The sequence below is a fragment of the Bactrocera tryoni genome, chromosome 3 (assembly GCF_016617805.1).
Source record: "Bactrocera tryoni isolate S06 chromosome 3, CSIRO_BtryS06_freeze2, whole genome shotgun sequence".
Lineage (NCBI taxonomy): Eukaryota > Metazoa > Arthropoda > Insecta > Diptera > Tephritidae > Bactrocera > Bactrocera tryoni.
The window spans coordinates 25238216-25255805 of NC_052501.1; the positions used below are offsets into that span (position 1 = coordinate 25238216).

At 35.0% G+C, this 17590-nt stretch overlaps 2 protein-coding genes and 1 pseudogene across 13 annotated transcripts in view; 2 read left to right on the forward strand and 1 right to left on the reverse strand.

Moving 5' to 3' along the window:
* The window catches only part of LOC120772720 (alaserpin-like), a 31126-nt gene that overhangs the window by 11550 nt on the left and 1986 nt on the right, over positions 1-17590 (reverse strand). For 8 of the 10 annotated variants that reach the window (XM_040101477.1, XM_040101470.1, XM_040101474.1 and 5 more), the window contains exons 2-3: positions 1786-2711; positions 1550-1691 (exon numbers count right to left, since the gene is read on the reverse strand). In XM_040101477.1, coding sequence (XP_039957411.1) covers positions 1550-1691; positions 1786-2711 — 1068 coding nt within the window. Of the gene's footprint in view, positions 1-1022; positions 1298-1549; positions 1692-1785; positions 2712-5834; positions 6223-17590 lie in introns of those variants that run through there. The other 2 variants (XM_040101478.1, XM_040101468.1) reach the window with 2 other exon arrangements.
* On the forward strand, positions 727-16769 carry LOC120772721 (serine protease inhibitor 42Dd-like). Of its 3 annotated transcripts, none has more exons than XM_040101481.1 (4): positions 727-816; positions 15332-16272; positions 16334-16475; positions 16550-16769. In XM_040101481.1, exons 2-4 carry the CDS (start codon positions 15379-15381, stop codon positions 16672-16674), a joined length of 1161 nt encoding a protein of 386 aa, XP_039957415.1. In that variant the 5' UTR covers positions 727-816; positions 15332-15378; the 3' UTR covers positions 16675-16769. The 3 variants fall into 3 exon arrangements, with proteins under 3 accessions (XP_039957415.1, XP_039957413.1, XP_039957414.1); XM_040101479.1 differs by lacking the exon at positions 727-816 and adding an exon at positions 1259-1330; XM_040101480.1 differs by lacking the exon at positions 727-816 and adding an exon at positions 13548-13678.
* LOC120772722 overlaps positions 768-17590 on the forward strand; it is a 198279-nt pseudogene continuing 181456 nt past the window's right edge.

Below are 17590 nucleotides of genomic sequence, written 5' to 3' on the forward strand. Positions count from 1 at the left end.
AATCTTTTCTAAATTAGAGTAAAAACGTGGAAAATTTTAAAATTTTCAATTGAGTTAATTTTTTACAATGTTTTGTTTTTTAGACAATTTTAAAAAATTTAAAACAAAAAAAATTTTTTGTAGAAAAATCTTAAAAACATTTTAATTTGTGCTAAATATTATATTTCTTTAGCGATTTTTATTAAATTAAAAAAAAATTACACACTACTTTGAACACTCTGTGCTTTGAAATGACAAAAATCAGCTGTTTTCGTTGTGACATTTAGCAGTTATTTAGAATTTTTAATGAATATATTGTGGTTAATATAATCGAAATATTTTAAATAGTTAGAAAGTTTTCACGGTGCGTTTTAGGTATAAAGAAATGCCGCTAAGAAAAAAAACTGCTAGAAAATTCTACCGATCGAGTGATGTTAATAATATTTTCTTTAATCACAAAATTGTTGTATTTATGCTCGGGCAGGTTTTTAAGTGCGTTCAAAGACTAATTGGAATTAATTTATCGCGATTGGTTTCAGAATGAATAACAAATCAACTTTGTTAGTTTTTTTCATTAAATGTTCTGCAGCAGTGACTGCGGGGTATAACATCCCAGCAAGTCACGGCTACCGAAGCTTTAATGCATTAAAAGAAAGTGCAAGTTATAAGGCCTTTGCGTCAGAAAGGATGAATGATTGATTACATGTACATAAGAGTTTCAGTTAAAATAGTCAATTTAGGCGTACGAAATTCATGGAAGCTTTAACAGAAATCACAGGTAGCGCTTTTGGTTATTATCCGGTGAATAAACCAATTGACTTACAGTGAATCAACAAAGTAAGTACAAAAAGTTAAAATTCTCAAGCTACAGTCTGTGTCATGTTAGCAAGTACACTAATTATGTATATATGTAAATATATATAGGTAATATGTGAAGACCACCACAGTACTTCCTCCAAATACATATATTGTAATTAATTTTGAATCATCTATGTTTAGTACCTTTATTTTTATTTGTTCGACTTTATGTAGGCTTAAATAAATAATTTACAATATATATGTATAATTTTTTTTTAAATATGCATATGAGGTACTACTACAACAACAAGCCTAATGAATATTGCATTTTACAATTCATCATGATTTTCGGATGCATTTACAGCATCCAGGCTGCTCACTGTGCCCAAAAACAGTGAAATTGCTGTAGCTATATCTCCGGAACTGTTATGTTTGATCGTATATAAGAATGGATGATCGGCATGAAATTCCGGTATTTCGGAAAAGGACATGGCACAACGTTTTTTACGTATAACGGCGCCTAATGAAAAAACAGAAACACACATACTCACAGGTAAATAAATGATGCACTTGCAGATATGTATGTATGTATGTTTGTGGTGTTAACTATAGATAAACTTATGCTAGTAAGAGATATAATACAGTATTAGAAATGAGCTTAGAGACATAAAGATGTGTAAAGTGAACATATAAGTATGTACGTATATGTAAAATGGCAAACATAAAGACAAAATTATGTGGATGAACTTGAGAAAAAAAAAGTAATGCTTACCAGTTGCCGCCGCGGCCTCAGTGCCTTCTTCGTTCACTTCGATGAAGGCTTTGTGCACGACTTTCGAGACCTGCAGTGGCTCGTCCGAATCGAGCATGTTACTGAATTCAGCGTCTTTGCTGAACATTCGTGCCATGCCAAGCTGTGGAGAATGCCATATATGGTGTGTTAGAGGTATTTCAATATAACAAAAAATAAAATTTCACTTAAAAACAACAAGTACAGTAACTATTTACATTTATCAAAGCATCATTCAATTCGATATCGTATTCCGCCTTGAATTTCGGCATTTTCACAATGACCTTCGTGTGGATCAAATAACGTGTGATGTCGCTGAGATTGAAGTTCTTCAGCTTCTCCTGTAGACTGGCCAATCCTGTGCGCGAGTTCGGCAATATCACCACCATCGATAGATCGGAGTCCTTGTAGGGCATTTCGAGCACGGTGGCGTCCAATTCGGATATAACACCATAGCCGAAACTTTCCTTCAAATTCATCATTGGCACACGTACCGAGTCGACTTCATTCAGGTAGAAGTCATCATCACGTGTTGCCGATTTCGGGAACTGGTACTTCCATTCACCCTTAAAGTGTATGGCATTGACCAATACCACGCGCGTGTCAGAGTCCAACGCATCCGGTGAAATGAGATTCTTGATTAGATTATTCGTTTTGGATTCCACCCACTTGTTAATTGTGTTTGCCGCATTTGCGTTGTCAGCGAAATTAATGCTATCGGCTGAGGAGTAAAACTTGGTTGTAGCAATTTCATTGAATTCTTTCTTGACGCTGTAGCCTTGCATTACGTAAATCTTATTGGCGATCTTCAAAATCGGACTATCCTTATAGGTTACCAATACGTTGTGGAAAGTATCGGCGATCGCCGTCACATCGTTCGGTGGTAGACCCAGACCGCGGTCGAGTTCCGCAGCGGTTTCACCGACCGCGCCAATGCGTGCCATGCCCACACATGTTTGTATCGAGAAAGGCGAGTAGATAATATTCTTGTTCGGATCGCTCTTGTACATGTGATTGAAGAGTTTTACGGCAAATTGTGCCGATTTGCTGGCGAACTCACGTTGTGCTACAAGTTGATCGTGACTCGACATGGTTGCAGTTGTTGTGTATACGGAGAGTAGTAGAACGAATGATAGGAAGGTATCTGAAATTAGAAGAGGAAATAGAAACATAAGTAATTCATTTAAAATTTAATTAATCTATTAAATCTGTCAGCAAATGTAAATTTAACTATGGGGTCCAACCTAACTTGAATTTATCAGAGAACAAGTCGAGTGACGCTTGCTGAGCTGACTTGAGGCCCTATAACCCATTAGTAAATCACAAGCAGCAACGAGGCTCTTATCCGTTTCCATTCTAAAGCTAGTGAAACTGTGGTAATCCGATATCAGAGATAAGGAATCTAGACTTCGCTTCACTAGTCTCGAGCATATATCCAACGAGCTCAAGTTTAATATCGCCACCCTACAATCGGAATGGATAGCCACCACTCTGAAGTATACTGCGCTACAGGGTAGTAGATCTACTGCTACTTTTACCACATGGCAGTCCCTCTCGCTTGAAAGACGCTGCCGTGGCAGGAAGCCTAAAACTGGAGTTGATTCCTAGTTGCCGACACCATAATGCTATACCAATTCTACCCACAAGCTTTTATCCATTCTTACAGCCCCTCCCCTCCAGCTGCTAGTCTTTCTCTCCCATACAAAAATATTTCGAAATTAAATGAAAGTGTGAGAGCATTCCAGAGCCAATTCCGTCATTTCGCCAGGATCGTGCCATCGTAGAGAAGTCTGAAAATGGGTCGACTGAAACATCTAATTACCGGTTCCGGTTATACGCTTTTGAATGCCACTCGATATCGTCGAAGGTCCCCACCGCAAATTTCTTGTGTTTTGTGTCTGGTAACAGCGGTATAGTATAGTATATATTCCAATAGTCAAGTCGTGTCCATGAAAGTCGATTTCTTAGAATACTATCCCCTAAGTACAGATCAATCAGCCTCTATAATGTTTTCAAAAGGAAAAAGGAAAGACTGATAGGTTTGAAGTCCTTTGTCACGACATGCGATATCTTATGGGCCTTCGGGATGAACACGACCCTAACCTGCTTCCAGGCCCCTGGAATACATGCCAATCTAATATCAGACTAATTTTTGAAGTTGCGGTTCTTTTTAGTTCGATTTCTTCGATAAAACATTGGAGGAAAAATGTACAATTTATAAAAAATATTTTCACTTAATGAACTGCGACTATTGCACGTAATTTCAGTTAACGAGAAAATCAAAGCAGAGTCAAGGCAGATATTTGCTTGGAAAATGTTGGCTTCGGCTTGTACAGTAGGTGCATTTGGCGTCAGTTTAAAAGAAAATGTTTTCAAAGTATGATGCAAATATTTTATTGATCCATACATACTATATATATGTACATACACACATCTAGATCTGATAAGATGTAGCTGGCGCTTCAGCGGGTTCAAGGTTATTGAAATCAAATGTGTGATAGATATGGAGTTTTGCATATATACGAGTACAGCATAAGTTTGCGTACAAAACTAACAGCAATTACCTATGGCTCATTATGAATTTGTATGCAAACAATTTGAAAGTTTCAGGGTTGCATTATAAATCTTCAATGTTGCAGAAGAAATTGATTGCCACCATAAAATGTGACGAGCCCATCTTTTTAGATAACGATAAAAAATGTGCATCGCCGCCGCAGAAAAAACTTCCGTTCCAAACAAAACTTTTTCTTACTATTGTACAAGTATGTATGTATGTATACCAATAATCAAGATGAGGAGACGAGTTGACTGACCTAGTGACTGTCCCTCTATTCTTTCGGAGGGTCCTTGTCATCCAAGAAGTATTGGGTATCTAATAGAACTATTGCAATCATTCATCAACATTTTACGTGGCATTCCGCTCCTTTAGGTGAAATCGTATATTTCGGGACTTACTCCATCGATTTGAGCCAAATTCGGTATGTAAGATTCTTCTAATACTCCTATATTCTTCTTCTTTACTGCCGTTAACAACAGCGCGCCAGTCGTTTCTTCTTTTTCCAATATGACGCCAATTGGAGATTCCAAGCGAAGCCAGGTCCTTCTCTACCTGGCCTTTCCAACGGAGTGGAGGTCTTCCCTTCCTCTGCTTCCCCCGGTAATGCGTCGAATACTGTCAGAGATGAAATCTTCTCATTCATTCTTGCGACATAACCTAGCCAACGTAGCCGCGGTCTCTTAATTCGATGAACTATGTCAAAGTCGTCGTATATTTCATACAGCTCATTGTCCATCGAATGCTAAATTCGCCGTAGCCAACGCGCAAAGGGCCACAAATCTTTCGTAGAAATTTTCTTTGGAAAACTCGTAACGCCGACTCATCAGATGTTGTCATCGTCTATGCCTCTGCACCATACATATCCTGCTTGTATAGCAGGAGGGTTATAATAGTGACTTATAGAGTTTGGTTTTTATTCGTCGAGAGAGAACTTTACTTCTCAATTGCCTACTTAGTCCGAATAGGTGCTACCTGTTGGCAAGATGTATTCTGCTTTGGATTTCCTATTATATATTACGGAATGAAAATGAGCAAAATCGGCCTACGACCACATCTACATACTTCCTATACAGCACAATTTTAAATTCAATTTGATTCCTCCAGTATACAAATCCCGAAGCATATAATATATCCAGATAAAACTTTGTACAAATACTTTTGGGGTGAGCCACCGGATGACCAAAAAATTGTCCAAGTCGGATCAAAACTATTCAAGCTCCATTCAAGCCCCAGATATCCGGTTCTTTCCTCTAAATTTATACCGAAAATATCGGTCAACCTGTCAGGTATGTAAATATATTACTGAAATTCGAAAAAAAAATCCCCCGGTTTTGATAATATAAAATGTTCGGTTATATAGAAAAATATTATAGTTAATTGTAAATTCAGTGTTTTATCAAAGAACTAGTTGTACGCAATTAAAATAATTATTTAAGTAATAATTACTTTTAAAATTTGACACATGACTTTCTTGTTTACATTTATTACTGATATTTTGACAGTTCTTCTCTTCTTATGCAAACATTTTGTTTTGCCGTTCTGATCAAAAGGGCACAAACTTCGAATTAATCTGAACTATTAACATATATTTACTGGCTATAATATACATATGTATATATATTTATAAAAGTATAAATATATGTTTATGTATTACGTGCCTTATTGAGCAAGGAATATTGCAAGTTGGTCGACAAGTAATCCGAAACTTACCGCGCACAAAATTCCCTGGCGATAACATTTTGTAGTTTATCTGCGTTTGTGATGATTTGTGATCTCTATATATTTATATTTGTTGTAATGTATAACTATGCTATCACTACACAATCAATACCACATATTTGCTGTTTACTTATTTTTTAATATTTAATATTGTATTTACTTGCACAAAATATTTTTTGTTGATTTTCACAATCAATTTTTGGGCTCAACAAGTGCGCTCACAATTTTCTTTGCACTAAAATAACTTTCTTAAATATTTTACCCAAAAATTGTAAAAAACCTATTTATATTTATTCTATTTCACTTCTCACTATTTTATTCGCTTTTAAATTCGATCAAAGTCACAACCGAACCGACGTGTGTGCACAACGAGACTGAATCGGAAATGTTACTGTACATGCTTGCACTTATCAGCGTGTTCGAAAGAATACCCAGAATAAAATATTGACAAACATTGTATTTGTGAATGTAGTTATAAATCAAGTAATAGCTTATATAGTTTTGATATTTTTATAAATATTGTAAAAAGATGAGCAAAAATCAAAAATGGCGCAACAGTCAAAACATTTTTATGATAAAAAAATATAAAAAATGAATAAAAAAACAAAAAAAATAAAAAAAAAATTTTATAAATAATAAAAATGCACAATATTTTTACATAAAAAAATAAAATATAGTTTTGCAAAAACGAAAAAAAGCTCAATGCGCTAGTCACAAGCGCGAGGGACGAAGCTTCGAAAATAAGTCAGCAACTTCCACTCCGAAATTTATAAATTAGTAACTAAAGAGCCATATTAGGCATATGAAAAAGTTGAATAAAAATAGTTACAAATAGAAAAAAATTATTTGTTAATAAAAAAGTCAAACAATTTGAAGGTATATCTCATTGAAAAGCTGAGAAAAAATCGTGAACAATATACCGCCTAGTTATTTTCATAATGCAAAACTTTTTTTTCGTGTATGAAGATATTTAAACTCACTTTTTTCGAGAGTGGCAATTTTGAAAATTTATAAATTCATATATATAAATCAAAAGAAAAAAATTACTTGTCCGATATTTTGTCTCAATGAATAAAAAGGATATTTTGTACGAAAAAAATTTCTAATGTAAATTTTGGATGGCTTGAAAGACTCATATGGTATATAAAAAAATATACAAAAGGCATAAAAAATAAAAATATAAAAATTAAAGAATTGAAAAAAAAAATAAAAAATTAAATGAAAAATAAAAAAAATCAATCAAAAATAAAAAAAAAATTTAAAAATTAAAGAATTGAAAAAAAATTAAAAAAATCAAATGAAAAATTTGATATTAATAAATCTTTAAAAAATAAATTTTAATATTATATAAATATTAGAAGCATATATTTTATTCAATATATTTATTATTTACTTTAAGTATTTTACTTATAATTATATGCTATTTTTGTATAAAGAATTTGTAGTTTTCTCTATAATTTTTGTTATTTATAAATAATTACATTAATATAATTATATTATAATTATAATAATTACATACATTTAAACTTTTAATGCTTAGTTATTCAAAACCAAACGCTTACTAACTGCAAACTATATATGTATGTACATTGTAGATACATACATACATGTTACGACGGTTTGATCCACGCAAATAGATATTGGGAAAACCAAAACCAAAGGTGTTTCCCAAACGAATATTTTCATATAAACATACACATAAAGCACGTATAAGGTAAATCACCCACTTTTTACCCATAAAATGCCACGAAGTCTAGTTCTGGTATAAAATCCTCTATACCTTAAATAGACTTAAAAGTAAATAACCAGATATTTCGGGATTTACGTTTTTCTAGTTTATTTTGATATGGAATCCTTTTACGTCAGTTACATTACGTTTTATTACCCATTAACTTCTATTATTGTTTTTATACTCTTGCTACAAGTTGCTACAGAGTATAATAGTTTTGTTCACCTAATGGTTGTAGTATCACCTAAAACTAATTGAGATAAATATAAGGTTATATATACATATATATAGATAAATGATTCGGATAACTAGAAAAGTTGAAATTTACGTGGCTGTCTGTCTGTAAGAAACTTTGCCCACAAAATGCCATTAATCGAAAACGGAAAAAAGATCTTAACTAAGCACTAAATTAAATAATTATTTGGCGCAGAGGATCGCAGTACCGAGGCACATCTCTGGGCTGAACATTTGGAAAAAGTTGGCATGGTTCACACTCTTTTTGGTTTTTTATAGGCTAAGCTACAATAACTAAATTCGCTCACGACAAATCCCTTTTGCACCTCTATCGACACTGTAAAAGTGGATGAAATCGGAAGATAACCCCATCCACTGTAAAGGTATGAAACGGTTTTTTGTGAGCCGTTGTGAAAATAGGCCGATAGGCCTGACACCGCCTTATGTAAAGAATGTATGTTATGACCAAAATTGTCCAAATCCAACCAAAACTATTCAAGACCATAGGTACCGAATATGTGGACTCCAGCATCTATATTATACGTAGTTGACTTTTGACCGAAAATATCGATCAAGGTATGGGATATACAATCAAAATTCAGAGAGAATCTTTTTTCCGTTAATAGTATCTCTGTATATCAAAAAGAAGTTGAGTGCGGTTAAAACTCCCCTGAGCCCTCATATACCTAATATAAAGATTTTCGAGCTCCCGGGTGATTTTATACCGGTATATACGGGTAAATTATCTCAGTGAAAATAAAATAACGCGTTTTACTCATAACAGTGTATCTTTGTGCCTAAAATTGGGCGATAACTTGATCTAGTTCTCACATAACTAGGATTTCCGAACTTCCGACTGACTTTAGACCATATTTTTGGTGTTTACATGTGAGGTAGGTTAATGAAACCCAGGGAACATTTTTTTAGTATGTGGCATGTAGTTAATAGATAAAACCGGGTCGATGCTATCCCAACTCACATATACTACATATCGTCACCTTAAATGCAAAATAACGTAACAACATTTTCGGAAATTTACAGAGGAGGGAATGAACCACGTAATAAAATGAAACATAAGTGAAACAAAATTTAAGTATTGGATAAAACTGGGTTATATCTGATAGCCGAACCTTAAAATGTTGGACATATGTACTTATATGTACTATGTAATTTGAAGTATTGGATCGTAATCAATGAAGCACTCAATTTCGAATTTTTTGCTGATACGTTATTTTGCATTTTAGGTGACGATATGTATAATGATTTTCGTTTTTCTAACAAATCTTATGCCGAATAAGTCGGTCAGTCCGTAGATTTCGATTCTCTTGTTGACGCTTCACCTACATCTTAAGGTATTTTCCTGGCTTTGATTCTTGTAAATTGCAAGAGTGTAAAATGTTCGGTTGCACACTTACTTAGCCCTTCCTTACTTGTTTTTAACTTCTATTTATTGTTGCTATAAAATAAAAATCCCCAAAAAACTAATTTCATCATCCACATTTCATATTCTCTGTCGTACTCATGCTGCGCAGAGAGCGATAAAAGAAGAGAGCAAAAAGAGGTAAGGAAAAGGCCGGGCAATTGTTTACGTACTATGGTTGTTGTTGCTAACAATTGTACTATTTCATGACGGCAATAAACAAATTTCGGATACTATTGTGAAGCATGATTCATCGCAACTTTGTTAAGCTTTAAGTTTTTGGTTGTTTAAGGGGTTAAACGTCAACTGATAGAATACATTAGCTAAAAGATGTTTTGCATAACAATCGTAGGGATTTCCCTCAATTTTTGACTAAATTTTCAATTCAGGAAGTGAAATTGTTTCTTTGTTGGTAAGAAATACTATTATTTTTATTTCCTTATGAATTTTTATACGCTGAACAGGGTATATTAAGTTTGTCACGAAGTTTGTAACAACCAGGAGGAAGCGTCGGAGACCTATAAAGTATATGATCAGTATGTTGAGTTGAGTCGATTTAGCCATGTCCGTCTGTCTGTCTGTCCGTCTGTATATATGAATTAGTCCCTCAGTTTTTAAGATATCGTTTTGAAATTATGCAATTATTTTCTTTTCAAGAGGCTGCTCATTTGTCGGTACTGCCGATATTGGACCACTATAACATGTAGCTGCCGTATAAACTGATCGGTCGGAATCAAGTTCTTGTATGAAAAACTTTCACATTTGACAATGTATCTTCACGAAAGTTGGTATAGATTATTTTCTAAGACAACAATGTAATCTCCGAAGAAATTGTTCAGATCGGATAACTATAGCTTATAGCTACCATGCAAACTGAATGATCGGAATCTGGTGCTGGTATGGAAAACTTTTGCATTTGACGTGGTATCTTAAGGAAATTTGGTATAGATTATTTTCTAAGGCAACAATTGTTCAGATCGGCTCACTATAGCATTAGTTGCCATACAAACCGAACGATCGAAATCAAGTGCTTGTAGGGAAAACTTTCGCATTTGACGTGGTATCTTCACGAAATATGACGTGGATTACTGCTTAAGGTAATAACATAATCTCCGAAAAAATTGTTCAGATTGGATTACTGTAGCATATAGCTTCCATACAAACTGAACACATAGTTACTAAAAGAAATGAACCTGTGAAGGGTATATTAGTTTCGGCGCAGCCGAAGTTAACGTTTATTCTTGTTTATTACTAAATTTGAGGCCAGTTGGTTCGCTAAAATGTTTTCCTAGTAGGTTGAAGGTAGGCAATGTGATAAGACGCTTCACTTTTGGCTACATATGTACATACGAGTAAAAAAAGTAGATATGTATCGTGAACAAGTTTCATATCTTCAAGTTACTTATGCATTGTCATTCTATTATTTATGTCACTATCTTCCTCAATTAATGCCTAATAATAACAAAAATAAGATTGCGTCAGGCAACGTCATTAATATAATGAACTGTCAAGCTTTCATACTAATAGTAAACAAAGCTTTCGCCGCATTTCGTTAATGACGGCACTAAAAAAAAAACAGCACGAAACTCGAATTATCTATATTGCTTTTATTTTTGTTGAGATGAGCATTTTCCATTTGATTTGAGTAACTCTTCAAAGATAACTACATTTTAAAATCAATGAAGTAACAAGTACCGACTCATTATAAAATATTAAAATTTTTAGACGTTTGTTAACTTATTGTGGTAATAATGTGTATGGTATATGTACATAAGTATGCCATGTACTATATACTTGTACATTGCCCTCTTAAAAACTTATGATACATCACCAATTCGAGACTGAATACATTTTTTACTTTACTTTGTCGGCCATTTATTATATTTCTCTTTAAACAGACATAATCTACATATCTTTAAGTAAATGTACATAAATATTTTCTTACAAAATCAGTTACAGTTGATTTTTGCAGCGCGGGAACAATGCTGTCACAATGGAACAAAGCAAACAGCTGTTTTTGTTTACAATTCTTACACGAGTGTCATTATTTTATGGCAGCTTTTGTGTAAAGACTATGTGAACTTCGTACATATGTTAAGTTTGCTACGAAGTTTTTAACATCCATAAGGAAACGTAACCTTGTCGAAAACTATAGTAGACCGCTTAAAATCGCGATAAAAACCATTATTTAAGATCTTTTCCCTTATTAAGTAAGCTTATTTCGACTTGAAGCTTATTTTTATCAAACAAAGTGGCTAGACAGAACCAGTCAAATGTCTTTTGTTGAATGCAAACCTTTGTCTGGTTATGTTTTCCGATGTAGTTATGTACATACATACATATGTATATGTTTCCTGTTAGAAATTCATCTGGAAAGGGTATTCTAGCTTCAGAGCAGCCGAAGTTTAGCTTTTTCTTGCTTTTGAAATAAAATGGTTTAGAGATAAGTAATTGAGGAGCGTGAACTAAAAGTACTTATTCATCATTACTTTCCATTATTTGGCGGCATATCTACCCTACAAAGGGTGTTGTTGTTAGAGAAATATTTTTTTAGGATAAAGAAAAATGATTGAAAAGTCCAATATATTGGCTTTATAAGTTTGTAAATTTTATGAAAGTTCATGCCTTATTTGCAAGGATCATCTTATTGGTCCATTTTTACACCACTTTTTCTGGAAAAAATAGAAACGACAGGCACAAATAAGTGCCGTAGTTTCGAGAATATTGCTGTCACTGGCGCATCAACTGAGGAAGACCCAAATCAGTCTCTCACACGCTGTTCTCCAGCGTTGTGCATCTCTGTGACGTCGTTGGGACGTATTTTGCGAAAAGATCTTGGTCTACATCCTTACAAGATCACATTGACGCAAGAACTGAAACCGCTTGACCACAAGAATCGTCGTATGTTCGTGAATTGCGCTGAGCAACAACTTGAAAATGATTCGGATTTTTATCGAGAAATCATCTTCAGCGATGAGACTCATTTCTGGCTAAATGGCTTCGGCAATAAGCAAAATAAGCGTTATTGGTCAGGCAGCAATCCACATGTACTCCATGAGTCACAATTGCATCCAGAAAAAATAGGGTTTGCTGCGGTTTATGAGTCGTCGACGTTCTTCCGTGATGATCAAGACCGTTACTGTGAATGGGAGTCGCTACCGCTCAATGATAACCGAATATTTTTGGCCCGAATTAGCTGATATCGACTTGGACAATATGTAGTTCCAACAGGACGGCGTCACAAGCCACACAGCGAGCAAAGTTTGGTTAACGTTTTAACTTACGAAATGATCCAGTCGATTTCCGCCTCGGTCGTGCGATTTGATGTCGTTAGGCTATTTCCTGTGAGACTACGTCAAGTCTATGATCTATACCAACAAGCTAGCGACGATTGATGAACTTCGTGCGAATATCGAACATAAAATTGTAGCAGTAACGGCCGATTTATGCTTGAAAAGCGTAGAAAATTGGTTTCAGCATCTGGTCTTCTGCAAGCGTAACCATGGTGGCCATGCAAAAGAAATCGAGTTCCATACCCAATGGCATCGAATGTATTTTCACAGGAATAAAGAAATTCTTTGATGTCCCAAACCTTTTTATTAAAAAAAAACTTTTGTAGTGCTCTTATTGAAAAACCCGTTACTTTAGTTCAGGTCATTTGTATACCTAATATTAGCACTGACTGTAAAATTTACATGCCCGTATGGGCTTAGCCCGGTATGTGTATGTATCGCTCAATTTTCTCTCCATATTGTCTTTCTTTATTTGCTCCAAAGAATGTGCAATAAAAATAAACACTCTACTGATTACTCATTTCGTACTTATCGCATTCGGGTAGATAGTGGGTACTTGTACGCACAAAATAAGATATTATGGCTTTTAGTACTGTGGTAACCTTGTCGAGTGTAAGTCTGAAATTTGTTGTGTGAATTTTGTAGCATAAATTAGCATATATTTCAATATATACGACTTTTTCTTGTTCGCGGTTATTGGAAAATATGTATTTTTTTTACGTTTTGTTTATAATCGGAGTTCGTTATTGTTTATAAACAATCTGCCACAGGTGATGTTTGAATGACCCCACTTCCTGTCAGCAAGTTACACTGACTTAACGCCAGAATGCCCGCGAGAGCGTTAGCGTGTGAGAAAGTCTTAAAAAAATTAACAACAACAAAGCGTACACAACACTCGGCTTTAAATCGCGGTTTTCCCGTTTATTTGTTTATTTCGTTATATGTGTGTGCATAATAATAAATATTTTTTATTTGTTTTTCTATGCACCGATTCGCATTCAAAGCTACATTTACTATATAAATTTGTTGAAAAATAGAAATTACTTAGTTTCATTAGAGCATTGAAAAAGTGAAGTAATCAATTGAAAATTTTGTGTGAAAATATTAGACACGAAGTCTTTTAACGCAGCTCGAACAGCAAAGATGACGTCATTACGGTGTATGTATTTGTTTGTGTAGCTTTCTTTTAAACAAATAAACAATTTAAGTCGAATAAGTGAAATTTATGCCAAAAATTTGCAATGTGCAGTTTTCAAAACGAATATTGAGTGATTATAAAAGTTTTGGAGCACGTACGCAGAGACCGCTTTTGGGTGATAAGCGTGTAAAATAGTTGCAGAAATTTGAATTTTTTACGGCGTGTCGGATATTAGTGACTTTGTGGCGTATATCCATATGAAAGCGTCATATTTGTTTGATATTGTTATCGTTTTTATTTTGTTTGAACTTGGCTTGCGATGCAAGCACTTTTTTTATAATACTGGGCGGTCGAAAAAATTAGTCAGTAGCTTATTTTGTGCTTGGATATATCACAGCTTATTATATTGAATTATTTTTTTTTTAATTTTTTCCTGTTATATTTGTTTTTTTTTACGCCCGTCAGTCAACTCTGCTTTGTGGTGCGCCTCTAGTTGGGGTCATAAATATTTGTGCTCTTGCTAATTTCTAACCACAATCTTACGGCAGCTGCATTTATGTGGAAATATTTGTTATGTTAAAAGATATATTCCAAACTTTGTTATTATTAAATTCTTATAATTTTCTAAAACTATAAAAGCTACACGCAGCTTATATCGTTTGCCAATTTGAATTTGAATTTCAAAGTAAACAAAAGTATTAGTGAAGCACATTGGCTGTTATCGATTTTCGATAATTGTTTATTATACTACAATACTATACATTCACTACAAGTGTAACAAAAATTGGCAAAAACAAGAGAAAGCGTTAAGTTCGCCTACACTGTAGTTATAATACCCTTCACAGGTGCATTTTTTATATCATAGAAGAATATAAAAAATACCTTTATCTTCCGTTTGATCGATCAGTTTGTATGGCAGCTATATACTATAGTGGATCAATATCGGTGGTTTCGACAAATGTACTGATTCTTGAGAAGAAAATTAAATGTGCAAAATTTCAGTCTGTTATCTCAAGAACTGTGGAGCTAGTTCACATATATACGAATAGACAGACGGCCTTGGTTAAATAGATAAAGTATAGATATACACTTTATAGGGTCCCTGACGTTTCTATCAAGGTATTGCAAACACCGTGACAAACTCAATAGATTCTCTTCAGGGTATAATAACTTTAATGAGGCATAATAAACATTTTATCAATGCTATTTATGACGATTAGTTCCAAATCAGTTGATCTTACTGTTGCTCGTTGCAGTCCAATCAATTCGCTCAGAGAGTTCCAATGTGGGAGTGTAGATATGCGTCATGCTTTATCAGCAAATATTTTTAATTAACGCTTTGGAATTAATAATAAATAATATTTTTTAAAAAATAGTTTTTCTAATATATACTTATGTATAACCAGATATACAAAACCAAGCACCAAAATAGGCGTGACTTAATGTAAACAAGACAAACTTGTGGAAAGGTTCAATAATAAATATTTTAAAGCACACATATTTTTCAATTGACTATCGAAATGTTTAACTAGAAAAATATTTGAAATTCAAAAAAAAAAAAAAAAAGAATCGTAGATCTTTAAAATTTAGTTCAGAATGCGCTTAATAAGTCTTACTGCAAAGCAATTAAAGAAGTTTATATATTTTCAAATGAAATATTTTATTTGCCCCCAGCTTGTTTTCTAGTCACACAAACACTCATCGCTGCAATCTTAATCAACATGGCAACAGCCGGCACAATCGCACCTTCGTTAGCGGCCAGTCGCAATCTCTTTGCCGCGGATATTTTCCAAGCGTTAGCGCAGACGCGTGCACAGCAAAATGTCGTCTTTTCACCAGCGTCCGTACAGAGTTGCTTGGCGCTAGCCTTTCTGGGCGCTGAAGGCGAAACGGCACAACAACTGCGCAGCGGCTTGCGTTTGCCAGCCGCGTTGGATAAAGCAAGCATTGCGGCAGATTATGCGGCGTTTCTGCAGAAGAACTTCCATAAAGACGCGAATGCAGCGGAGGATGCACCCAAATTGCGCATGGCTAATCGTGTGTACGTCAATGAGTCGCTGGAATTGTCGGCAAAGTTCAATGAACTTGCCAAAACTAGTTTTGAGTCTGAAGCGGTGCCAACGAAATTCGCCGACGCCGCGAATGCAGTACAAACCATTAATACGTGGGTAGAGCATGAAACTGAGGGCAAAATCAAGAACTTATTACAACCAAATGCTGTGGATGTGGACACCAGCGCCATTTTGGTGAATGCGATTTACTTTAAAGCCAAGTGGCTGCATCCTTTCAGTGAGTTCTCAACTTCGGAACATGAGTTCCGCATGAGCGACGGCCAAACGTCATCGGTACCTACGATGTACGGCGATGAGCGTGTGAAATATGGCGAGTTAGCGGATTTGGATGCGAAAGCTATCGAGTTGCCCTACAAAAATTCGGATTTGTCAATGCTGGTGCTTTTGCCCAATAAAGTGGACGGTTTGGCGGCGTTGGAGCAAAAGTTGACGAATGCTGATCTGAATTTGATCGTCGAACGTATGCGTGGCGCCGATGTAGATATATTTTTGCCAAAGTTTCGCATTGAATTTGAAGTGGATCTGAAGCAACCGCTGCAGCAGGTTAGTAGTGAATACTTTGTATTGTAAATTTGTATAATAATTCTGTATATTTTATTTACAGTTAGGTATGGTAAACATGTTCAGTGAGTCAGCTGATTTTAGCAGCCTTTTTGCGTCAGGTCCACAACAAAGAGTTGATGATGTCAAGCACAAGGCGTTCCTCGATGTGAATGAGGCTGGTTCCGAGGCGGCCGCGGCCACATGTGAGTTGTTTATTTTGCTCTGCTGATTTTTAATATTATGTGTTTTTGTAATAATAAATTCATTTTTATTGCAGTTATGAAAATCGTGCCCATGAGCCTGAACTTGAATCAAAAAATATTCAAGGCGGATCATCCATTTGTGTTTGCGATACGAAATAAGGAGGCCGTCTACTTTGTAGGGCATGTAGCGAGGTTGTAAAGTAACTGAATGTATTGAGTGAAGATTTTGAAAAAATTTCGAATATATTTGTAAAATATTTTTTAATTTAATAAAAAATATATTCACTAACGGAATGGCTCATATTGCGCACGAGTTGAGGGTATTTGAAAGAAGGTTAGGTTAGGTCGTCGGATTGATACAAAATTTATGGATCTCATTTGGACATATTTGTTCTCTGTGTTATCCAAAAACTCCTTAAAGCTCATTACATAATACATCGACGAAGTGTTTTGAGCTCACCCCATATTTATTAACGCGGGTGATATTAATCCCAGTTACGTCGCCAGGTTCTTAAAAGATGTATCTACCGAGATATTGTAATCTCTGGGAAAAGCCAGACAATAGTAGCACTGCGTGTGTACCTTCTGGACAGTGTTCAGTCAGATCATCTAAATTGACTTTGCTAGGAACAAGTAGTTCGGAGGAGCTCTTACGGTCTCACAAAATCTTGTTGTTAACCTGCGGTTGCCGAGCTCACTGGAGGTCCATAGGTTCAGCGCTAGAACGCAAAAGGTTATCGGAAAACCGGCTCACTGGAGGTCCACAGGTTCAGCGCTAGAACGCAATAGGTTATCGGAAAACCGCCTTCTAATAATTGTAATTGCAGTAAGGGTGTCTTCTCTAGCAAGCTTTTAGGCTTTGCGGTTGCCGGTGATTCCGCTGTGACACATACAAGTCTAATATCTTATTTGACACATAAAAGTCTAATATCTTATTTGTAAGAAACTTTAGAATCATTTTTCTCGAAACGTTGTTTTTATAGTCTGTGCGGAAAACTACTCCGAAACGGCTAGACCGATGGATGTATCGATATATGTATTTGTCAGGTATGAATCGAAGATAAAAGATTTTTCAAATAGATTTCGATTTTTATAAAATTTTTATCGATTTCTTG

Coding starts and splice junctions, on each gene's coding strand:
- LOC120772721 (XM_040101479.1), top strand. CDS start 1,267: ATGGCACAACGTTTTTTACGTATAACGGCGCCTAATGAAAAAACAGAA. Junction 1,331..15,331: donor AGAAACACACATACTCACAG/GTAAATAAATGA, acceptor ATTTGCCCCCAG/CTTGTTTTCTAGTCACACAA. Junction 16,476..16,549: donor CGAGGCGGCCGCGGCCACAT/GTGAGTTGTTTA, acceptor TTTTTATTGCAG/TTATGAAAATCGTGCCCATG.